The sequence below is a fragment of the Colias croceus genome, chromosome 13 (genome assembly GCF_905220415.1).
Source record: "Colias croceus chromosome 13, ilColCroc2.1".
Lineage (NCBI taxonomy): Eukaryota > Metazoa > Arthropoda > Insecta > Lepidoptera > Pieridae > Colias > Colias croceus.
Window position 1 is genome coordinate 221,435 of NC_059549.1, and position 26,404 is coordinate 247,838.

At 33.1% G+C, this 26,404-nt stretch overlaps 2 protein-coding genes across 3 annotated transcripts in view; both read left to right on the forward strand.

Moving 5' to 3' along the window:
- Positions 1 to 204: 204 nt before the first annotated feature.
- On the forward strand, positions 205 to 3,435 carry LOC123697019 (organic cation transporter protein-like). Its single transcript, XM_045643437.1, has 6 exons — positions 205 to 392; positions 705 to 933; positions 1,170 to 1,425; positions 1,661 to 2,290; positions 2,676 to 2,857; positions 3,262 to 3,435. Exons 1-6 carry the CDS (start codon positions 205 to 207, stop codon positions 3,415 to 3,417), a joined length of 1,641 nt encoding a protein of 546 aa, XP_045499393.1. The 3' UTR covers positions 3,418 to 3,435.
- A 1,243-nt stretch (positions 3,436 to 4,678) lies between these two features.
- The window catches only part of LOC123696657 (organic cation transporter protein-like), a 36,485-nt gene continuing 14,759 nt past the window's right edge, over positions 4,679 to 26,404 (forward strand). The window contains exons 1-2 of one of the 2 annotated variants that reach the window (XM_045642991.1): positions 4,679 to 4,726; positions 26,049 to 26,215. In XM_045642991.1, coding sequence (XP_045498947.1) covers positions 4,724 to 4,726; positions 26,049 to 26,215 — 170 coding nt within the window. In that variant the 5' untranslated portion in view covers positions 4,679 to 4,723. Of the gene's footprint in view, positions 4,727 to 6,213; positions 6,344 to 26,048; positions 26,216 to 26,404 lie in introns of those variants that run through there. The other variant, XM_045642990.1, reaches the window with a different exon arrangement.

Here is a 26,404-nt window from a genome sequence, read left to right on the forward strand (position 1 = left end):
AAATGTTTTAAAATAACTATAACTCCTACCAAAGAACTGTACAATTTATTGGCTAAGAAATGTCGCGGTTCCAACCGCCTATATTTATACCTCACGCCAAGATAGGATTAATAACATGATATTATAATCTTTATTGAATAAGACGATATTATATCGTTCAAAAACATTTGTGTTTATTCTTTATTGAATACGGAAGACGTAAAAATGCAAGATACTAAAGAAGAGGGAAATGGTGGTAATAAGAAAGTGCATTTAGATACAATATTAGTGGAGGAGATCGGTCAGTTTGGTCCGTATCAGTTGAGGACTGTGGCCCTTTCAGCTCTAGTTGTGTTGTTTATCGGTTGGAGTGCCAGCGAGTACATTTTCACAGCTGCCAGAATTAATACGAGGTATTTTAGTTTGTTTTGGAGAATTTGTGAAAGTGATTGTTTCAAAAAACTCATGTCTTATTGTTATGTGACAGATTTTGTATATGTTTTACATTTTATTTGTATCTACATATGTATATCGTATTAAAATTTTAATATAATCATAATTTTTCTTTTTCAAACTCAAATTCAAATTATAGGTACTTATATTTCAGACACTCGTCCCAAATTGTAATCATCCCATTATCATACATTACATAACGATTTAATTAGTCTCTTCACATTCGTGGATTAGTGAATGATCGATTTAATAAATATTTTCCTCAATTACAGGTGTTTTATACCGGAATGTGAAACGAGAGAATTTCAAGAATTTTCCCCAGAATGGGTGCTAAATGCAATACCGGCTAGTGGAAGCTCATTTGATAACTGCCAACGCTATCCTAATGTTACCATTGCTACTGGTCCAAATGATACTTGCCCGAAGGATTTCTTTGACCGGAACAATGTGGTGCCTTGTGAAGAATTTGTTTATGAAAATACGCACTCTGTAGTGTATGATGTAAGTTGTGTTTTGTTTTATAGACAGTGGGGTGATTTATGTAGCAAAAGTTTTTAAATGGGGAAAAATTAGAGTTGTGGCAAAATATTGAATTTCCAGTTTTAATCTGAATAGCAAAAGGAAACTTAGAAGGATTTTAGTATTAAGCTTCTGTTCCAGCCAATTTTCAGTTGAAATATTTTTTATGATTTACAGTAGATATCGAATATTTTAGATTTAGCAGTTTGTGTTTTCAGTACGATCTGGCATGTGACGAATGGCGGCGGACCTTCATCGGCTCCATCAGGAACCTTGGCAACTTCATAGCGCTCCCGATCACCGGCTACGTGTCGGACAGGTGGGGCCGGCGCCTCCTGCTCACCGTGAGCGCTGTGAACGCAGCTGTGCTGGGTGTGCTGAGATACTTTGCCAATACATACATTGGTTTCTTTATATCGCAAGTCGCGGAATCCACGTTCGGGTCTGGAGGGTTCTCATGTGCTTATATTCTTAGTAAGTTGATTGTTCATTTTAGTAATTTTGAGTTCATTTAAAAACTGATATACTGACATATGATTTAAGTAAGCAAAAAGGTCCATTGAAATGGTACCAGAGACAAACTTTGCGTTTAATATTTTTTGATAAAAGAAAGTTCATAACGTAGCAAGGACATCATTTCTTTTGATTATTTATTTCTGCTCTATAATCTGACGAGCAGGTTTACATAACAAAATGTCTCTTCTTGCAGTGATGGAAATCGTCGGACCGAAGTACCGAGTAGCAGCTGGCGCAACTATGAACACATTCTATGCCGTCGGCCAAGTAACTTTAGGCTTTATCGTGTGGGCTCTACCTAATTGGAGGAAATTAACACTAGCCATCTACATCCCACAGTTTGTCACTATCAGCTATTTCTGGATTCTATCTGAATCTATCAGGTGGTACTTAAGTAAAGGAAGATACGCAGATGCTGAAGAAATTTTAAAGAAAGCAGCCAAAGTAAACGGAAGAGAGTTATCAGAGAAATCTTTAGAAGCATTACGGCTCACTGTCGAAGAAGAAAAGGTAAAAGCAGCGGCTAAAACAAATGAGCCTTGGTTAGTGTTGCAAGTTATTCGTAACAGGCAAATTTTAATACGAACGGTGGTGTCTCCCATATGGTGGGTAACGATGACTTTAGTTTACTATGGGTTATCGGTAAATGCAGTGAACATAAGTGGCAATATGTATCTGAATTATGTAGCGGTTTCGGCGGTGGAGATACCAGGGTATTGGATGGCGGTGTTTCTAATGGAAAGGGTCGGGAGGAAGCCAGTACTCATGGGCGCGTACTGGGTGTGCGCGGCTTGTCAGATTGCGTACATCTTTATGCCTGATGGTGAGTTTCTTTCGTAAAGTAATCGAATGATTTTAGCATAATGGAATACTCTCATCAAACTGGATAAATTTTAGAAGATATACAGATAAGATTTTTTAAAGAAACACACAATTTACGAGAAGATAAAGATTGATACTCTTATCAGTGACATAAGAATGCATTATCAAACAAAATTCGCATGTGTAAAAAATTTGTTATCACATAATATGCTGCATTTTATTTAAATAATGGTTTGGTTTTCGACACACGCGAAAGACTGTAAAACAATCGGAAAAAGTTATGCTTGAAAATGGATCAACTTTGGGTAGTCATTGACGAGGTAAAATTGGTGATTTCAGGTGTAATTATTTCAGTAAAGACATGTAATTGAAATATATTTTTCCAGAACTCTTCGGCGTGTCCCTAACAGTGTACCTGATAGGCAAGTGCTGTATATCCATGGTGATCACATCTCTGTACGTGTACACCGCAGAGCTGTACCCGACGAAGTACCGTCACAGCCTCTTTGCATTCTCGTCTATGATTGGTAGACTGGGTTCTATCACAGCGCCGTTGACTCCTGCTATGGTTTGTAAAGAAAATTATTTTAATTTTTCAATTATAATTTGGTTAGTATCAAATGTTTGTATGTTTGTAGCTAAACGTTTGGTTGTCTTTAAAAAAAATGTGTGCGTGTACACACGTAAGAAGTGAAACTTCTTTATGACCTTATTTTTCAAAAAATAATTTACTATATCCAACTTTACAGAAATACGTCAAATCACGCGTGATAGGGATAAAAAAAATGCGTGGCGCGTAACGGAAAAATGTGAAAAAATGTTACACTAAATTTTTTTCCAACCCTATAAAGATGTTTCACTTCAAACATTTTCGCATGTCGTCAGGTTTATTTGGTTTTGGTTACATAGATAGTAGATATTTCCAGTTCTAACTATGTAGATTTGATTATAAAATTTCTTCCATAATTCCAGGGTGCAGCAATTTGGGACGACTTTCCGTACGCGCTGTTCGCTGGGTTTGCGCTGGTCTCTGGTTTCCTGGTCCTTATCACACCAGAGACCCTTGGCACCAAGCTGCCTGATACTATGCAGGAAGCCTCTGACATCGGCAACACGTCTACTTCGTGATATTAATAAAAATATAAACGAAAATACGCCGTACTTACTTTAATTCGTTTAGTTTAATTTATTAATAGACATATTATTATATGCTAATACAAATAAGTGATATCCTACATTTTTAATTAGTCTACTTATTAGCATATTTACTATTGATTTATTTAATAGGACAATTTTCTTTAATGTTAGATACATTTCATTAAATGAAGCTTATTTTTTTTAATGGATAGCAAACGAGCAGACGTGTCGCCTGGTGTTAAGCGATACACGCCGCCCATAAGCATCCACTCCACTGAGAAGAGGATGTGTTACTGTCCTCAAAAAGGAAAGAGAGGGATAGCTAGATGGGAATTAATTTAGAGAGGTTTTAGTTTACTGCCGGTTTTTCAGGTACTTAAAGGCTCAGGTATTACTTATAATGTACTAGCTTTCAGTCTAAAATCTATCCTATGTCCTTTCTAAGATAACTTTGTACCACATTTCATCGGTTCATTAGTTGAGATGAGGGTGAGGATGTAAAGGACTCTATTTTCAAAATTCAATTCTTAACTTTTACCTACAATAGGTAAGCAAAAATCCGACTGATTTCATACGCAGATCTAAAATATTGAATCACAACATTAATTGTTTATGGATAATCTGTGGCCCAGTTACCGGGTAATAAGGGTCAATCACTTTAACCCGGTTAGATTCGCTTTGTCACACGTCTTTATCAGCTTGGTCAAGGGTCAAGTCATTCGCAATTCGATTACTAAAGCGTGTTTCTTGTATCGTAAAGCAAGAGGTGTGACGTCACACAGTTCTTTAGCTTTCAGAACACTCACACACACATACAAAAACGTGCACGTGCACAGACACACGGACTTGCACACAGAATTTTTCAAATCGGACCAGTAGTTCCTGAGATTAGCGCGTTCAAACCAACAAACAAACTCTTCAGCTTTACAATATTATAAGTAAAGATGATATTATATGAAATTACCTATCTTGAGAATTATAACTTAATTAATAATTAAGATTTTTACAGAAATAAATGGAGAGGAATGTTGTTGCATCAAATAATAAGCTAAATTTAAAAAACTCTAAATGATTGTACAGGAAAAGATAGCAGAATTAAGGAAAAACGCTCTGACTGTGTTAACAACGAAATTTATTCTAATTGTCATCTTTAAAAATATTGAGACACAAAGGAAACACACGAGGATAGTTATATAAATAAGTATTTTTCACTGCAACGTGTATTTGCATACGAGTAGCTGCAGGAGAAATACCTTTGAGCAAAATTAGAGAAACTACGAATACAGTCTATCTCTACATGGTAAGTATATAAGAATTTCTATTGCCAGATAAATAAAAATTCTGTATTATTTTTGGTTGCATGAATTTCTGTAAATTATAATTTTTACGTTGTTAATCTATACGAATATTATAAAGGTGAAGAGTTTGTTTGTTTGTTTGAACGCGCTAATCTCGGGAACTACTGGTCCGATTTGAAAAATTATTTCGGTTTTAGATAGCTCATTTATCGAGGAAGGCTATAGGGTATAATATTTCATCACGCTACGACCAACAGGAGTAGAGTCACGCGGGTAAAACCGCGCGGAGCAGCTAGTACAACATTATAATGATAATTTTCAGAAATACCATTGAGACGGGATCTAGAATTGATACGTCATAGGGTGTCCTACGTACCAATGAAAACACTTGAAATGGTAAAACAAGCTCTACTTTACAGATTGTAACTATTACCTATACTTAATCATTATAATATTATTATAATGACTAAAAATTAAACTAAGGTACCGCTAGGCGGCGTTTTCTTTGAAACTTTCCCGGAAACAAATAATGAAGAGGCACTTTTAAACGAAAACCATAAGTGTTTTCATTTAGATTAGATAAAAAGTGCATAAAATTTCATTCTTCACACGGAATCACAGTACCGGAAGCATTTGTGTGACATAAGACTCCTTCGCACTCCTTAAGCGGATAGGCCGGCGACACATGAGCGATTGAGAAGGTACAGATTTAGTTTGAAGTTTGATTTACAAAATAGATTATGAAATTCTTTGTACATAGGTATTTTTGCTTTGTTTAATTGTTTTTCTTTTGTCATAGTATTAGGAATTATGACTAGAAACGCGTTAAAGCCCTAAAAGTATTCATAACAATATCAAGGGCATTATCTTCTTGAGTTATTTTGACGAAATACATACATATTATTATGTAAAAAAATAATTTATTGATTTTTTTTAATTTTGTTACTTTGATTTATGTTAAAAATTTAAATCAATCCTTAGTAACTAATAATTTAAGATTATAAAAGCGAAAATGATTTCGTATCTCTTTCTTTCACCTCGTAACGTAGCCATTTTATGGTAAGGTGGTATAGGTAGTAGGTACCTCATTCCCATGAGGTTTTATGGCATTCGGATGAAGCCGCGTTAAAAGCTAGTTATGTACATGTAAATAAATGACATTCCATTTTACCATATTGTACATTGTAATTTGTGACGTTATGTTTTTTTTTTTTTTTTTTTTTTTTTTTTTTTTTTTTTTTGTGTGGTGTTTCTCAATGTTAGCCAGAAGGGCTTCTACATTTTAACGCGGACGCGGGGGTGAACTGAAGGTTCACCCTGGTAGCGACATGCACAAGGGCGTCCCCCCTTGACGGGGACCACGAACCTCGGCTTGAGCTGTCGCTTGAGTGGAGGAGGCCAGAAGGGCCCTAATCGGACGGGTTTGTGACGTTATGTGTAGCAGCGCCCTAATTATAGTAGAGCGTATATGAGCAGTCGTAGCTATAAGTCGGCGCGGGCTGCGCACGCGCTCGTATAGGAGATCTTCATTTATCGTGGTGTATTTCGTTTTGGTGGTGTTTTGTATTAATTGTGATATAAATGTCCGTTTATAGGTGTAGTGCAGTGCTAATTTGATGGTGAGTAATTTCAATTTAATTTTCATTAAAAATTAAAAAAAGTAAGCTAAAATTTTAGTTGTATCAATATTTTAATTTAATTTTGTATATTAAGACCGTTTATTTTTTTTTAAATTAGGTAACATTATCTAAAATGCAATTTGATCCGAATTCTCTACCAGGTAGAGAACAATACGGAATACACAATATTACAATAAACATTTTGTACCGCCATTATAACTACTTACATAGGTGCATACAGCATACATGAATAAAAAAAATACGATTAGTTATTAAGGACGTATTTACAAATTGACGCGCATCAATTTTAGGTATTGAGTCTTACTACTACACGTGCACGGCTCACACACACATCGAAATGCGCGAAGCGGCGAAATTATGAGTAAACTGACACGACTTGATAATTGAGCTTATTTTTATTGCTATGTTTTTTTTAACTTTACTTTGATTTGTAAAGTTTGTAACGTTGAATGGTCACAAAAGTAGATACCATTTATCTAATTTCATTGGACAGTGATTGTTTGGTAAACAAGTACTTGCCAAAGTGTACTTCGAAGACTGGTACTGGAACTCATAGACGAGTGGAGCTAGGTGTGCCGAGTTTGGGCTCGTTTTGTTAAAAAAATTATACTGCGTCCGTATAAGAGGTATACCTGTTATCTATGGACGCAGTATAATTTTTTTTTAATTGTACCGATTTCGTACAAAATCGATATCTCAGGATCCTTAGGATCACAAAACAGGAAACTGTTACCAAAATTTAAAAAAGTCAACGCCATTTTGATTTTTTTTGTTATTGTACCGATTTCGTTCCAAATCGATATCTGAGGATCTCTAGGATCGCAAAACAGGAAACTGTTACAAAAATTTGAAAAAGTCAACGCCATTTTGAAATTTTCTGTTATTGTACCGATTTCGTTCAAAATCGATATCTGAGGCTCCCTGGGATCGCAAAACAGGAAACTGGTACCAAAATTTTAAAAAGTCAGCGCCATTTTGAAATTCTTTGTTATTGTACCGATTTCGTTCAAAATCGATATCTGAGGATCCTTAGGATCACAAAACAGGAAACTGTTACCAAAATTGAAAAAAAGTCAACGCCATTTTGAAATTTTCTGTTATTGTACCGATTTCGTTCAAAATCGATATCTGAGGCTCCCTGGGATCGCAAAACAGGAAACTGTTACAAAAATTTGAAAAGTCAACGCCATTTTGAAATTTTCTGTTATTGTACCGATTTCGTTCAAAATCGATATCTGAGGCTCCCTGGGATCGCAAAACAGGAAACTGGTACCAAAATTTTAAAAAGTCAGCGCCATTTTGAAATTCTTTGTTATTGTACCGATTTCGTTCAAAATCGATATCTGAGGATCCTTAGGATCACAAAACAGGAAACTGTTACCAAAATTGAAAAAAAGTCAACGCCATTTTGAAATTTTCTGTTATTGTACCGATTTCGTTCAAAATCGATATCTGAGGCTCCCTGGGATCGCAAAACAGGAAACTGGTACCAAAATTTTAAAAAGTCAGCGCCATTTTGAAATTCTTTGTTATTGTACCGATTTCGTTCAAAATCGATATCTGAGGATCCTTAGGATCACAAAACAGGAAACTGTTACCTAAATTGAAAAAAAGACAACGTCATTTTGAAATTTTCTGTTATTGTACCGATTTCGTTCAAAATCGATATCTGAGACTCCCTGGGATCACAAAACAGGAAAATGGTACCGAAATTTAAAAAATTCGGCGCCATTTTGAAATTCTTTGTTAATTGACAGATTTCGTTCAAAATCGATACCTGAGGATCCTTAGGATCAAACTGCTGGTTACGCTGGCAGAAAGATTCGACAGTTAACTGACATAGAAACTGCAAGAATTGTATATTTTGCTTCTTTACCAGCTGAATTTATTAAATTTTGGTACCAGTTTCCTATTTTGCGATCGTAGATCCTCAGATATCGATTTTGAAGGAAATCGGTACAATAACAAAGAATTTCAAAATGGCGCTGACTTTTTAAAATTTTGGTACCAGTTTCCTGTTTTGCGATCCCAGGGAGTCTCAGATATCGATTTTGAGCGAAATCGGTACAATAACAACGAATTTCACAATGGCGCTGGCTTTTTAAAATATTGGTACCAGTTACCTGTTTTGCGATCCTAGGGATCCTTAGATATTGATTTTGAACGAAATCGGTACAATAACAAAGAATTTCAAAATGGCGCTGACTTTTAAAAATTTTGGTACCAGTTTCCTGTTTTGCGATCCCAGGGAGCCTCAGATATCGATTTTGAACGAAATCGGTACAATAACAAAGAATTTCAAAATGGCGCTGACTTTTTAAAATTTTGGTACCAGTTTCCTGTTTTGCGATCCCAGGGAGCCTCAGATATCGATTTTGAACGAAATCGGTACAATAACAGAAAATTTCAAAATGGCGTTGACTTTTTTTCAATTTTGGTAACAGTTTCCTGTTTTGTGATCCTAAGGATCCTCAGATATCGATTTTGAACGAAATCGGTACAATAACAAAGAATTTCAAAATGGCGCTGACTTTTTAAAATTTTGGTACCAGTTTCCTGTTTTGCGATCCCAGGGAGCCTCAGATATCGATTTTGAACGAAATCGGTACTATAACAGAAAATTTCAAAATGGCGTTGACTTTTTTTCAATTTTGGTAACAGTTTCCTGTTTTGTGATCCTAAGGATCCTCAGATATCGATTTTGAACGAAATCGGTACAATAACAAAGAATTTCAAAATGGCGCTGACTTTTTAAAATTTTGGTACCAGTTTCCTGTTTTGCGATCCCAGGGAGCCTCAGATATCGATTTTGAACGAAATCGGTACAATAACAGAAAATTTCAAAATGGCGTTGACTTTTTCAAATTTTTGTAACAGTTTCCTGTTTTGTGATCCTAAGGATCCTCAGATATCGATTTTGAACGAAATCGGTCAATTAACAAAGAATTTCAAAATGGCGCCGAATTTGGGTTAAATTTAAAAATGATGCAGGCGAAGCTGCCGGCAAACCTGTAGTATTTTTATAAGTCGACAAACTCAAACATTTATTTATTCAATTAGACTTCTTCGAGAAGCACTTTTGAAACGTCAATACATATTTTTATCATTTACCACCGATTCGGAAAGCAGTATCTATGGAGAAGAATCGGCAAGAAACTCCATAGTTGCTCTTTTAAATCATTTCAGTATTACAATTTAATTTTACAAAATATGTAAGTAACCGTACGTATACTACGACACTATATTATTACATTAATTAATAAAACATATTTTGTAAATGCACCTGCAGGTCACTCCATCAAGTCCGGAGGTAAGGTCTCAACATAACTAACAAAATGAGCCCAAACTCGGCACACCTAGCTCTCACCATCTTTTAGTTCCAGTAGCAGTCTTCGAAGTACACCTGCAGGTCACTCCATCAAGTCCGGAGGTAAGGTCTCAACATAACTAACAAAACGAGCCCAAACTCGGCATACCTAGCTCTACTCGTCTATTAGTTCCAGTAGCAGTCTTCGAACTTTCGAAGTACACATGCAGGTCACTCCATCAAGTCAGAAACTAAATACGAAATTTATAATCCCATAAGTATGAAAAACTATAAATAAAATCTTTCCTTGGTGTGCCTTGGTTGTCGGTGCAGAATGCGTCAATGATCAAGTTTATTAGGTCAAATATTTTGTATACGTACAGCGATCTTTTCGTAAACGAGGAACTGCTTACAAGCGTCACAGCGTCTACTCACAAAGGCGTCCGAGCGCCGACTAAATTACTAAAATATTTCATTACAAATTTTATCAAGATAGTGACAAATAAAATAACCCTTATTTCAATGCAATAAGTATCACGCGTTACAGCTAAATATGTGAAAAAATAAGATTTGATTTTAATTTTTTTCTCAGCCTATTTGTAACATTTTGATAGTTTTATCTAGTACCTTTTTGAGTTAGACATGTCTACTTACTTAAAATATTTTTAAATAAATCAATTTGTTTTATTAAATACAAGAAAAATGCTCGTTTATTCAGCACGATATTGTCAATTTTGTGTGAAGAGGCAACGGAAATTATTTTTTTCAATATTATAAACCAAAATTTTCGACTTAAAAATTAGTACCACTTAAAGATTAAGGAGTAATCTATTTATGGTAATTATTAGTTAAATTTGGTTTTGTACTATTTCGCCGCAAAATGCACCGAAAAACTGCTTATTTTAGTCAGATTCGTAAACGCGTCCTTAAATGGAACAATTTATCAAAATCTACTAAGCTACAATCATCCAGACAATATTTAAATTTAAATTGAATAATTTAGTAAGATGTATGTGTATCTATTAGGGATGCGCCGAATACCGAATACATATTCGGTATTCGGCATATTCGGCATCTTTTTCACTATTCGTATTCGGCCGAATTATTCGGTTTAGGTGCCGAATATATTCGGTATGAGTATTTTTACTTTCCTGGCTATAGAACTAAATAAATAACTTCATATTATGAATGATTTATGTCATACTATACACAAGTCAAAGAAATCCTATGAAGAATGTTTGAACCTAAGGTATACAGGGTGTAATCGTTAAGTGTGCACAGGCGATTATTCCGTAACTATAACAGATATCAAAAAACCTTAAACTGATATTGAAAGTACTATACCTAATGAGTAAAATGACAATAATAATTTTTTAAAAATAAAACTAGAAATATCCAAAAATGTTACATGAAACGCTCCCATACATTGTGCCATACAATGTTCGAGACGACATCCTCGATTTGGAATACCATTGTATTCCACATCGAGTTCTATTTACAGTCTCTAAATGAACTTTCATTAAAATTTGCGAAATAATTATAGCACAAAACAAATAACAAAGCAAAACCTTTCATATTAAATGTTTGAAATAGTCATATTTCATACTAAATGTATGGGAGCGTTTCATGTAACATTTTTGGATATTTCTCGTTTTATTTTTAAAAAGTTATTATTGTCATTTTACTCATTAGGTATAGTACTTTCAATATGAGTTAAAAGTTTTTTGATATCTGTAATAGTTATGGAATAATCGCCTGTGCACACTTAGGGTGTAATCGCCCTGTATAAAATAAAACGATCATTACATTCCAAACCAACGTTTATTTTGTAAATTTACATCAACATAATTTAATCATGTTTATTATTAGAACTTAGTCAGTATTTAATATTTATAATACTTTAAATCCTGAAGTCTGAAGACAATGCTTTTAGTCCCAATAGAAAATGAAATTACGTCCGCTCATATTGCAAACACTAACCTAAAGAAAAAATATAAAATTTTTAAACAATTTAAAAATTTTAATATTTTGTGCGAAGTTTCAACACAACTGAGACGGCACGGAGTGCGCGGGCGATATACGCGGGTGACGGGCGGTGAGGTAAGGCTCGCTCGCCACTGAGCCGGCAGCTACTTGCGACCCGTTAGAACCGGTTTACGCATCAAAACACGTCAAAACATTGAACCGAATAATTCGGCCGAATATTCGGTTCGGTAAGGTTCTAACCGAATAGTATTCGGTATTCGGTTATTCGGTGAAACCACTATTCGGCGCATCTCTAGTATCTATATATATAAATATGAAATAGTTCATAAGAAACCGGTATATTAATTGTTAGAAAAGGGTTTTATATAAATTATTAGGACAACATTCTTTAGAAAATTTCACTCAATTATCATTTTACACACATACTTGCAGAACGACTGTTGAAGGTTTTATTCGTAGTGTAGGTTCCGGTTAATCTAGTCCAAAGAAAAGCAATTATTGTGCATATTGTAAGATCAATGCTCTTTCAGTGATATGCTATTGGTGTACCTATAAGCGAATAAATTAGACCTAACTATTGATATACATTCCCTCTTCATTTGTTGTGTTAAAAAATAGAAGTTCAGGGTCTTATTTAAATCTAACATATCGGTTTACCCTTGCACTTAAACATGTCTAAAAATATACTAGCTTACCGCCCGCGGCTTCGCCCGCTTTCTCTAAAACGATTTGAGATTTAAACTACCCTATCTCTCAAGTTGGATCGAACTGCACATAGTGTGCGAATTTTATTATAATCGGTTAAGTGGTTTAGGAGTCCATTGAGGACAAACATTGTGACACGAGATTTATATATTATATTAAGAAGATTTTAAAAAGTCTATCCATTTATTTGTACTTAGATAAACGTCATTTTGGTATCAACCCTGTTTCAAAATATTATACTTAACTACTGCTTGAAACTACATAAGCTATATTATATCGGTATCAGAGTTAATTTTAGAAGATTCACGCTATTTTTAATGACAGACTTAATTAAAACGCAATTACGTTATTGCATTTATGTACCTATAACTAATTATTTAAACATGTGCTTAAATGTGACTTAATTAACTAATGTGTTCTGCTTAACTTTCGAGGACTAAAAAATAAACGAAGTAAAAAGAAAGAACTTGAAGACAACTGTTCTTCTTTCCAAAATAATCTTTAAAGCTTTGGCTACATCAAATGTATAAAACAAACTTCAAAAGTGGGATTTAAAAGTATTTTATATGTTGAGTGAAAATGCATGCTATGAATCACACAGTAAACAAATCACATTAAATTCAAACATTTATTTGATCAATTGGACTTCTTTTAAAAATACTTTTCGTATCCTCAAATACAGATAAATAATTTACCATCGATTCGGAAAGAACTGGCAAAAAACTCCGTAGACTTTGCTTTTCTCGATCTAAAATTGATTTCGGGGTTAGAAAAAAAGGACCTTACTGAAATCTGTGCGTAAAAGAATTTTAGCCTTAGGTATAACCTCATCTCATAATATTTTAACGTCAGATTAAAAGTTTAACTTCCTATATTTGCTGAGATCTGTGGTTTTGCCTAGCAATAAAGTTCCATGAAAACATTTTCATTTGCTTTCAAGCTTATGCGTCCGCTTTTGAAAACGAGTAGCCCTGAGAATTTACCCTGGACTCAACAATTTTCATTCCTTTCATCGAAATGTGTTTAGTAGTGAAAACATAACGGATAAATATATAGAATTTCGCGTTTAGAATACCTATTAGTTGGAGATTTAGGAATAAGATTTAGAGTAATGAATTCATCAACAAATCTATTTTTATAGCTGTAACAGGTTTTTCCACTTAATTTGAGTTTTATCAAAAGTTTTCTCAAATTATTCCTTATATTTATTCGTAGAACACATTTGTTAAAATTTAATTTATTAATTCAAAAATCAAATACTAATTAGTTTTATAATTTATGTATCTTATTTATAAATAAACAATCTTTTAAAATTAAATAAAGTGAACATAATATTGCGCAATTATTATTCTTCACGATTGCCACGCGGGCAAAGTCGCGGACAACAGTTGGTATTAGTGAAAAATTTTAAACCAAGATTTAAAATTTCACGCTCTTTTTATTCTGTTATTAATCTAAATGATTATCCCCACTGTTCAGATACTAATTCAGCATGCTGATTCATTGTTAAAAACTTTTGATTATTGTGCATCTGAATATTTTTAATTTTTTTAAGGAATACTTATTTTTTTGTGTTACCTACTTACTTGATTTTAATTATTACGTTACAATAACCACAGATAATAACCAATTCCATTAATTATAATATACTAGCTTTCCACCCGCAGCTTCGCCTGCGCAGTCAAAGAAAAATCCGAATAGTTCCCGTTCCCGTGGGATTTCCTGGATAAAAGCTATCCTATTTCCCGGGGTAAAAAGTAGCCTATGTCCTTTCTCGGGTATCAAAATATCTCCATACCAAATTTCATGAAAATTGGTTCAGTAGTTTAGGCGTGATTGAGAAACAGACAGACAGACAGAGTTACTTTCGCATTTATAATATTAGTATGGATGATTGCCGATCGATACTAAATCGGAAAGCGCTTGGAATATTATTTACTAAAGCTTTTATTAAAGCTATTAAACTCCTTGAATATTTACAGGCATGATGATGTTTACGATCAGTAAATCAAATTATTTACTACTATAGCTTTTAAAACCCGCATAGTTCCCGTTCCCGTGGGATTTCCTGAATAAAACCTAGACTATGTTGCTCAGTCAAGATTTCTAATGGTGAAAAATTTTTTTTAAATCGGTCCAGTAGTTAATGCGTGAAAACCATACATACATATATACATAATTACAAACCTTTCCTCTTTACAATATTAGTATAGATGAAATAACTTTCACATAGTTCCGATCGTCAATCGGGAGTAAACAGTAAAGTTTATTATAGAAACATTGATAGAAACACAATTATTGAGTATAAATATGTAGTAATGAGAGGTTATTATTAGCTAGGGTAATAGCTTCGATAGTGCTATCGCCTGACTTCGCTTCCCGGCGAAAAAAAAATATTTAAGATATTGTGTCGATCGTGACTTTTTGATTGGGTAACAATAAACCACCTATCCGAAGAGATCAATACAAGATTCAATACTTTCCTTTGACATAGGTGTAACTCTGAATCGTGTGATTTTTTATGCACGTTATTTCATCTTCTTGATAAAATCGATAAAAAATAAGATTCATGTTACTTGAAGAAATAACACGCTCTTCGCGAAGTTTTTGACCACTACAAAAAAAAAACAATTATTCTTTTCATTTCCAAACGCTATTTTGGTAATGAACAATAAATACCATTCGTTTAATTGAACACTTTGGTAAATCCATGTTGAAAGAGTGACACATAGTTTCTAATGGTTCAAAGTATTAGATAACAAATTCATTTCCTAATAAAATGTTACTATAATTTTTAGAAGATAATATTTGCAATAATCATTGTTAGCAGTAGAGTAATTGATTATGATTAACTATATTGTAACTTTTAAATAACTACAAACATCAATTTAAAAAAAATGTGTGCGTGTAGGTACTAAGTAGTGTACACACGTAAGAATTGAAACTTCTTTATGACCTTATTTTTCAAAAAATAATTTTACTTTATGCAACTTTACAGAAATACGTCGAATCACGCGTGATAGGTAGAGAGAGATAAGAAAAAGATGGCGCGTAACGGAAAAATGTCACGCGTAACGAAAAAATGTTACATTAAATTTTTTTCCAACCCCGATAAAGAACTTTCACTTCAAAAAAAATGTGTGCGTGTACAAGTGTACACGCGTAAGAAGTGAAACTTCTTTATGACCTTATTTTTCAAAAAATAATTTTACTATATTATGCAACTTTACAGAAATACGTCGAATCACGCGTGGTAGGGATAAGAAAAAAATGGCGCGTAACGGAAATATGTCACGCGTAACGAAAAAATGTTACACTTAATTTTTTTCCAACCCCGATAAAGAAGTTTCACTTCAAAAATAACGTCACGACTAGTTACTCTACTTTTTAATCAATAATAGTCGAAATCCATACAATATTATCACAGTTATACTTATTATGTAGAAATTGACGTACTCAGTAGATACTCATGGTATTACATAACATTGAAGTTTCAAGTTAGACGATGATAACAAATGCCATACAAATTTTGCCAAAAAATACATTGTTGCCTGAAAATAAATATGTAGGTATATTGAAATATTAGAGACAATTAACATAGACTTCAACTGAATACGAAGCCAAATCTCAAACTAGGTAGAAGGAAGAGTAATTGATTAATATTTTATATAAATTATGCTCGTATAAAATAAACTTTAAAATTCAAATATACGGAGTACTTAGTCAAAGAAATGACTAAGGACGATAGTAGGTGCAGTGAAGAGAAGAATATAATAATATATTTATCTGTATATTATTGTGTATGTTTACAGTTAATTTAATTGCGATTCGCTGCGATATCTTCTGTGGTGCCGATAGCCACGTCACACGTGCAAGTCTGAATAGACTTTGGCGCGAATTATTGGGTCATTAACCAGTGTCACGCCGCGTTGTTTGTAAATATTTTCGTTTGACGTTTGTAGATTAGCGTTGCGTTTTTGAAGTAAAACTTCTTTAGGCGCGTTGAGAGTAAAATTTCAAGGTCACGTCATGGCAATACCGTCACGTCACGTAAGGCGACGAGTTTGGTATCTTTGAATGTTGTTAAAGAAGTTTCACGTCTGACTAGTGTAGTGTGCTCGGCACACACGCTCTTTACTTTGTCCTATTTTTATAAATATTCAATAATAAATTAGCAATATGATTTTGGCTAACATTTTTATCTGTAACAGGTTTAGAGTTTTATTATTTAGTCTGATTATGATGATTAGTTGTTGTCCTCTGCTCATTTGATCGATCATTTGATCACTATCCAGCGAATCTCGCTCAAATCAGATGAAGACATCGGACACTGATTTTAAGGGTCATGGATTTATGAATATTCTTTGCACTATTCGGTATTTGACAACATTTTTAAACCTATTTAAAAAATATCTATAGATTGCCACAGATTGTATTTTCTGAAGAATTTGAAAACAAGGTGTAGTTTTAAACCGTCTTAACACATTACAATATTTTCATAATGTTTTATTACCTACGTTTTGCGATATTGCATTTACATTATGCATTTTATATCTGTGACGTGTTACAGTGCCAAAGTATTTCTTCATGAAATTCACTTTCACGACGTCATTTCTAGATAGTACATATAGGAATTATTTTACTATCACAGACGTATTTATATAACATAGTTATAACTATATAACTATGTTTGTCTATGATCCATGTTCCCAAAAGGGTAAATAATTAATACACAATATAGCATTCTAGGTAGAAATAGTCCTGAAAACATTCCGATCTATGGATACCACATGTTAAGTAGATAATGACATAATTATTTTCTTCGCAAACGTAGCATGCAAATGTTTCTCTAATTCTCTATCTAGCTAGAAACTATATAAACACCCAATGAAAGAGCTTCGCATTGCAGATTTTTGTTATGTATCAAAATAAAAAATTTCAGTAGCATTTTTACCGCTTGCAAGTTATTACCACAAAGACTTATAAGCAATGTTCTCATGAAGTAAAATGAAAGGAATATTTGTACACGTGTCGTTTACGAGTTTTGGATGCTGGCCAACAATGTCGCCCGTGCAAAAACGTCACTTTCTTTGTTTACACCGAGTTTTGTTTGAGATCCAATTTCTGATTATTTGATTAGACTTATGCTTGATAATGATTGTCCGGATCAGTTTTCGAGTAAATTGTACAAAATATTACTTAAAGACAATAATATAACCAATGTTTCATAATATTATTATATTAAATGCCCTTTAATAGAAGCATTGTAATAAAAACATAAAACAGTGTATTTGAATACTGTAATATTATAAAGTATAAATTAATTAATTGAACTAGGTAGGTAGGTAACTTTTATTTACCGCCTTGGGTTGATGTTCACAAACAATACATTTTCATTCGTGAAGTTTATCAAATTACTAATAAACGTTATGATTTTCAGAACAACGTAGACTATGACTCACGTAATGTAAACAGAGCAAATAGACGAAACAATACTGTTTATGAAATATAAGCCGCCATTCATACATATTGGTGGCCGGAATCAGAGGAAAGCCTTTTTGTAACAATCGATAACGTAAAGATGTGTGCTTGTAATATCAAGAAAATTGTTATTAGAATATAATTTCAATATTTCACGAATTCTTTTCTTCCTTTAAAATAAGTATAGTTGCTGTGTCTGAAAATAATATTATGAGGTAAACTTATGAAGTTACTAAGTTAATTAAGATTTATTTTAGATAATAATATTATGTTACATGTAACATGCATATCATCTAATTTTAATAAAGATTCATTACTATCACACATTACTGGTATTGAAAACGAAAAATAAAAATAATTTTATTTTGAAGATTAAACCTCTATGCTAAAATTATTGACAATTGAATCCTGGCTGTATACAAAAAAAGTATACATAAAAAAAAACTAAGGCAGAAGGAATTTCGAAAGAAGTTCGAAATTCAAATCGCTGGCGCGAATTATGCAATAATATTAGGCTAAGCGCGCACCACGATTTTATGCAGCGTGATTATTTTATCGCAGAAATACAACGTATGAGTTACTATGGCAATGCGCGCACATGCGATTAAATAATCACAGCGATTTTAAAATTGTGATTTGTCACATTTTGCTGCGACTGCTCGCGACGCGATTGTCGCGAAAATGAAATGCAGAATATGAAATTGTATGGTACCGCGCGCACTGCAATAATAAAATCGCACACTCGGGCCCGACCGGCACTTCACTTGTGTTTCGTCTGTCCAACAGTAAACATCGTAGTGGTATAGGTAGGTACTTTTTGGTAAACATAAATTCAGTAATCTGTGAAAGGTTTGAATTTATTTATTTATTTAACACTTTATTGTACAAGAAACAAAATTTACAGTCATAAAGGTTACAATAATAAAAAAAAATAAAAAAGCACAAAGGGCGGCCTTTTGGCGGAATTTTCATTCTATAATAGCCAAAGAATTTTTTGGGATACATCCGAAGTTCATTGTATTTTTGACTAGCTTTCCACCCGCGGCAGCGCCCGCGCAGTTAAAGAAAAACCCGCATAGTTCCCGTTCCCGTGGGATTTTCGGGATAAAACCGATCCTATGTCTTTTCTCGGGTATCAAAATATCTCTATACCAAATTTACAGACAGACAGAGTTACTTTCGCATTTATAATATTAGTATGGATAAAAGAAACCTTTGACAATTCTATCTGCTGTAAAAGAATGAGTCCAATATAGACGAATTTTCTTTTTTTTTTATTCTTATCCTCCGAAGTAGTAAATAAAGACAAGCAACTTGTACGAAATCCATGATGAAAGTGAGTAAGGATCACTATTAAATTATCGCTGTGCGCGCACCGTACTCTCTGCGATTTTCTACAGCGCGATTTTGAAATCGTGTCGCAAAAATTAAAATCGTGGTGCGCGCTTAGCCTAGATAGGTAATAGAGGGGTACATTTTAATGGAGCGAATAAATAAAATAATATTATTTTTATATGAATGTGCGGCAGTGAATATGTGAGTGTTTTATTATTTTTCAGATAACAATTAGGTATAGGTACTATAAAACAACAACATGTTTACATATTTTGTATGCCAATTACGGCTATTTTAATAACAGAATCAATTGCCAGAATTACAAATTTTTATATTGTCTACTAATAAAAGGTTCATATTATGATTTCATAGATTATAATAGGTATTATGTTCATATTATAGTCTCAGATGATATTATAGGTATTAATAAAATTCTCTCTGTCTTACCACAAAAAACTTTAGACAGGGTTTAACTTTAAGCGCGGGTTCTCTTTAATCTGGTTTCGTCGCCTGAATCGGGTAGGGTTCCCTTTTAATACCGAAAATTAACTCTAGTTATAACCGTTTTTCTTCTTAGATTCTTAATGTACATATCTAAAAAAATGTATATTAAAGTTTTGAATATGATAAAGGGCATGGTTGTTTTAATTTGTTTATTTTACGATCAGGTTTTTTGGAAAAAAATCATGAACTGATTACTGAGGTCGATTTTTGGACTTTAAACCAAAACGCTAAGTCAATATACCTAGGTAACGTCAATTATTGTAGTGTTATTACAGTGTGTTTATGAAATTGAAACACAGGGCATGGTTGTTTTAAATTTTGAATCAATATCCAAATATCTTTTTAAATAATTTTTATACGTACTATTTACTACGGTAGATTCGCGCCGGTCCCCCGATCCCGCCTTGTAAATCGTCGCCAAGGTCGCTAGCCCCTATTAACGCCTTAAAGTTAGACTGTATTTAAATTTTTTTGTGGTAAGACCAATAAGGTGGATGTTCCGACCGTCCCTCCATACATTTTTGATTACCTCTAAACACTTAACACAGACACTATTTCTTTAAAACTAATCATTTTATCACTTCTCTATAATGAAATGTGTGCGCGTTCGACCTTTTTAATCAATAATTTACAATATTTACTTAGAAAAACAACAGTAAAATACCGGAAAAATTTGACACTTCTACAGTAGTGTGCGTGACTTTTGCCAAGCGAAACACGACATAAAGCACGACATCTAGCGCATAGACTATATACTTATTACAGATCTAGCGCGTCAATGTCTAAACGAAAGGCGATGTTTAGACATAAGACGCGCTAGATGTCGTGCATTCGCGTTCGTTATCTTATACATAATGAGCATAATTCTAATAAATCAAAGTTCTATGTAAAAATTGAGTAATTTCATTTCCAATCGTTCAAAGAAAATAACAATAAAATAAAATAAAACTAATGACCTTAGAAACTATGTTTTTTTTTGTAAACAATTTATTACTCATTATTGTTCGTCCGTCGTAGGTCTGTAAACTGTATTGTACACTGAAGGTAAATGGTACTGTAGGTACTTTAGTTCGGCGTCGTCGTCGGCTTGATATATAAATTACATTCTTGATTTCATTGACACGCGCTATGATTTGCGCGCGGAATTTCTTGTGTTGTGAATTTATTTTTGTATGCTATGCATTTTAATTGATTCAAATTGCAATGTTTCTCTAGTATGCATTTGAGACTATATTGTAAATTGTAATAATTGATCGTGGGTATAGTAATTAATTATTCTAATAACGCAATTAGTAATATATGTATTTTCGGTGGGATTCAAAACAAAAAATTGGCCCGTGATTTTTATGAAATTTCACCACATTGCAAATCACATCAATCATAGTTCATACACATGTATGACGAAAGTGATTAGTATTGTGGCTAACATTGACTCATCAGTTCATCACTGAAACCAGTGATAAATCAGTACCTATATCATATTGTGTTTGAATATTTTTAAACAATAATATAAGTATACAATTATTATAAATCGGTAAACTATCAAAGTAATCACAAACTTGCAAACATTGGTAAAATGTCCAGTAGTTTATGAGCCTATTCATTACAATCAAACAAACAAACAAAGTTTTCCTCTTTATAATATTAGTGTAGACAAACACTATGAATACGATCACGAATGCAAATTCGGGGATTTTCTAATTATTGCTAAATAATAATTGAATTCGTTTTGAAATACTCTATAATTTTTAGTGTATAAATATTAAATAGACATTTATAATGTGGTGCTCATTTTTTTTGTACTGCTAACGCTATTGTAGGTACCTATTTTCGTTGTTTTATTTCAAGTGAACACGGCCATACAATTTTGTCACGAGCCGCCTATGATTGTAGGTTCTTTTGTTAGGCTCCTTCGTCGTCCGCGTCGCGTCCGCGTCGGCTCGAAAGTTCTTGATTTCATTGTCACGCGCTATGATTTGCGCGCGGATTTTCTTGTGTTGTGAATTTATTTTTGTATTATTATTATTTTTTATTTTTTTTTTATTTTATTGATTCAAATAAAATATTTCACTAGTATGCATTTGAGACTATATTGTATTATGTATAATTTATCGTAGGTATAGTTATTCTTATAACGCAGTTATATTTTCGGTGGGACAATTTGACCCGTGATTTTTCTGAAATATCACCACGTTGCAAATCACATCAATCATACACATAACACACGTATGACGAAAGTATAGTGGCTAACATTGACTCATCAGTTCATCACTGAAACCAGTGATAAATCAGTATATCATATTTTATTGTGTTTGAATATTTTTTAAACAACGATATATACAATATTATTATAAATCGGTAAACTACCAAAGTACTTCCGAATTTTCAGACAGACAAACAAGTAGTTTGAACACGCAGTTTTCTTATACTAGTAGCAAAAATCAAAACCATAATATTATGTTTACCTACTATATTTTACTAAAAGTCGAGTGCGTCGAAATCGTAAATAATAATATAATGTTTTTCACCTTCCTGGTTATTTTCCCATAGTAAATAGTGTTTTAGGTTTGTTGTTGTAGGTAGGAATAATAATAATTATTCTTACTTGTTGGTTATGAAATGTATATTGAAATAATTTACTTTTACAAATCATTAGTGATATTAGTTTTGAGTGAAAATGCTTGGATCAGCATAATATTATATGGTACTTCAAATACATGTTTTGATAAAAAAACAATAGTGTAATAAAATAAAACTGCGTTTTATTGTAATCAATGTTGACAGTTTTAAATTCCAAAATTATTGATCAATAAAATAGTTTACACCAACAAATATAACTTTTATTTTTATAACCATCGTTCATAATATAAACCGTAGCAGGTGGCGTTTTGAAGTTCTGTCTACTCATACAGAAAAATGGAAAACTTGTTTTTTTTGTAAACAATTTATTACTCATTATTGTTGTTTGGCTGTGTGTTTGGCAACTCGAAGCGTGGTCGTCCGTCGTAGGTACTTTTGTTCGGCGTCGCGTCGTCGCTCGTCCGCGTCGGCTTGATATAAAACATTCTTGATTTCATTGACACGCGCTATGATTTGCGCGCGGAATTTCTTGTGTTGTGAATTTATTTTTGTATGCTATGCATTTTAATTGAATCAAATTGCAATATTTCTCTAGTATGCATTTGAGACTATATTGTAATAATTGATCGTGGGTAGGTATAGTAATTAATTATTCTAATAACGCAATTATATTTTCGGTGGGATTCAAAACAAAAAATTGGCCCGTGATTTTTATGAAACACCACATTGCAAATTATATATTATACAATTACAATTACAATTATTATAAATCGGTAAACTATCAAAGTAATCACAAACTTGCAAAATATGCTTTTCCGAATTTTCAGACACACACAATTTTATTAGTTTGTTTTAGCAAAGTAGGTACCTATACCTATACGCTTACGTCGCGCGTCGCGTCGCGTCGTCGAAAACGGTGCGCCCAGAAACAAACATACCTACCTAATTCAGTTACAATCCTTTTTTTGTTCCGTAATATATTGTATTCTAATACGATTTTTTTTATTCGTCGGCCAGTTCTACTAGGTATAAAAAGATAAAATTGAAATATAATTATTGTAGCGACAGCCATATTATGTTACTATGTTTTCGTAAATATGTTTTTCACCTTCCTGGTTATTTTCACATAATCTTATATATATATAAATGAATCGCAAAATGTGTTGGTAAGCGCATAACTCGAGAACGGCTGAACCGATTTCGATAATTCTTTTTTTATTATATTCCTTGAAGTACGAGGATGGTTCTTATGTAGAGAAAACGTAAACATGTACCACGGGCGAAGCCGGGGCGGACCGCTAGTCTAATATAAAAATGAATCGCAAAATGTGTTGGTAAGCGCATAGGTAACTCGAGAACGGCTGAACCGATTTCGATAATTCTTTTTTTATTATATTCCTTGAAGTACGAGGATGGTTCTTACTTCTTATGGAGAGAAAACGTAAACATGTACCACGGGCGAAGCCGGGGCGGACCGCTAGTAAATAATAAAATAATAAATAGTGTATTAGATTTGTTATTGTATCTTGTATACCTACGAATAATTATTCTTACGTCTTGTTGGGAAATGTTCAAATACCTACCTATTGAAATAATTTACTGTTACAAATCATTAGTGTTATTAGGTAGTTTTGAGTGAATAGGCATGGATCAGAAATTCAGAATATAATATGCTACTAACTACTCAAATACATACACGCCAAACTTGTTTTACATTCACGCCATCTAGAGTTCAATCTTTATCATTTTTGTATACGTCTGTGTGTGTAAACGACCCTGTATGCAATGACAGATGTTAAAACGCATGGTTTTACCGAATTGGGTGGATTTTAAGGCAATGATATGACATATTTAAATAAAATATAATATTCAGTAATCGCCATGACTATTCCTACGACCTTAATCTTTTCCAATTACGCAAAAACTCAAATAAACTAGAAATGTAGAATTCAGCGCCATCTAGCGGGACATTGGCTGGGAACAGATCGTAGCAATCACCATAAGTCTAAACTACTAGAATCGTCAACTATGGCAAATTTTTAGCATTTAGTATATATTATTCAACAATAGTTTTTTACAAATGTTCTTGTTCTATTTGTAAGACTGACTTGATAGAAATGTCTAATCGTATGTTTTTCATAAAATGAAAACCGTACCTATTTTGCTGTGAAAAACAATCTGTTATTTAGAAATTGCTACGACAATCTTCGTTATAATGCTCTATAATAAGCATTGCTATTGAGCTGAGTCATCGCCCTTAATATTATTAACTACGATCAAAACAAACAATGTTTTACAATACATTATGATCGGTCATTTATTAACATAACAAGGATTGAAAATCTTCGATCATATTTTTAGGGCGCTTCTAAAAAGAGATGCAAGGTGAAATAGAAAGATTGACATAAATTATATAGTAAACATATTATGCTTATAAAAAATTCGATACTACACAGTTGGTATGTTTTATTTTATAAATGATGTGTATATGTAGCACGTATGTATTGCTAAATGGTTCATTTTTTTATCAGTAAATTTTTATGCTTAGTATGCCTAAAATACTTACATATTTAACTAAAATAGATCAGATAAATATTATTGTTCACAACTTTGTTATAGGTAGTTAATAATAGGTAGGTAGGTAGGTAGATATATTGAAACGTTCTGAAAAATTCTGAAAAAAAAAACTAAGAGGTACGACATCGTCGGTTATTATTTTTTCTCATTTCTATGGCAACTAATAAATTATGTCTCTACGTCATAACAATATTACAATGTAGATCGCAAATAAACCATTTTAAAGGAAAGTTTACTCTGATGCCCTTTGGTCAATACAATGGACTTATATAAGTGTTATGTTATGAATGTTACATGCGCTAATCATGTAATGTAGTATTGTGTTCTAATCTGTACAATTTTACTGACAATTGTTTTTCTTTTTAATTATAAATCGTGTATTTAAATGAGTGGAATTTTATGCTAGTTAGGACAATTTGTAACTTAAATTTTAAAATACCTAGGTAGGTACATTGAGATGTTCATATGGAGACGACACCGCCTACATCACTTATGTTCCGCTCAACATACGCCATATGGCGTAACTGCACGCTCATTTTTTATTTGTTTTAAAGTGAAACGCATCATACAAAAATACGGAAAAGTGCAAAGGAATAACTTTCATCGGTAAGTTGGCGCACAGATTTTGTTCGTGGTGTCTCCTCCATACGTAGTACTATCTCAATGGGTAGGTACCTAATAATAATTATTTGAATTCATACCAAATTGTCCTATCTAGCCTTGTCCTATATAGCCTATAATTAATAGGTAAAGATTTTCTTTCTAATCTTAAGAAAGGAAATCTTTATAAGCTAAATATTTTTTATGCGGTAAATCATTTTTTTATGGTAAAATCGTAACAAACTTTTCAACACTTCTGTAGCTACTAATATTATAAATGCAAAAGTGTGTGAGGATGGATGTGTATGTGTGTGTTTGTTACTCTTTCACACAAATACTACTGAACCGATAACAATGAAATTAAGCACACATATAGAGGGTAACTTGGATTAACACATAGAATAGGTTTTAACCCGGAAATCCGACGGGAGCGTGAATTATGCGGGTTTTCTTTGAAAACGCGGGCGAAGCCGCGGGCGGAAACCGAGCAGTATTATATTATTATCTGTAGTACAGCTGTACAAGCATTTGTCGATTAGTACAAGTACTATACAGTAGTACACTAGCAAAAATTATTGACGACTACCATAATATTATAATATCGAACAGATGTCAGAACAAAGCACAGAGGGGTTCAACCTGGATGGTATTCTGAGTGAACTGGGCAGCTTCGGCAAGTACCAGCTGTTGCTGCTCATGCTGCTCGCCTTCAGGGACTCCTTCCTCATGATGTGCAACTTTAACTATGTGTTCACGGCCGCTGATGTGCCCTTTCGGTGAGTTTTCGTTTGTTTTTATTATTATAATTGATAAATCTTTTTAATTTGAATTCTTGGTGTAGTAAAATATGATGGATATGATGGAATACAATTAGTTTTAAGGAGGCAATACGACTTCAATTAAAATTAAGTTTGGGATTGGTATACTGACAAAAAATAAACAATATTAGCCCAAATATTATAAAT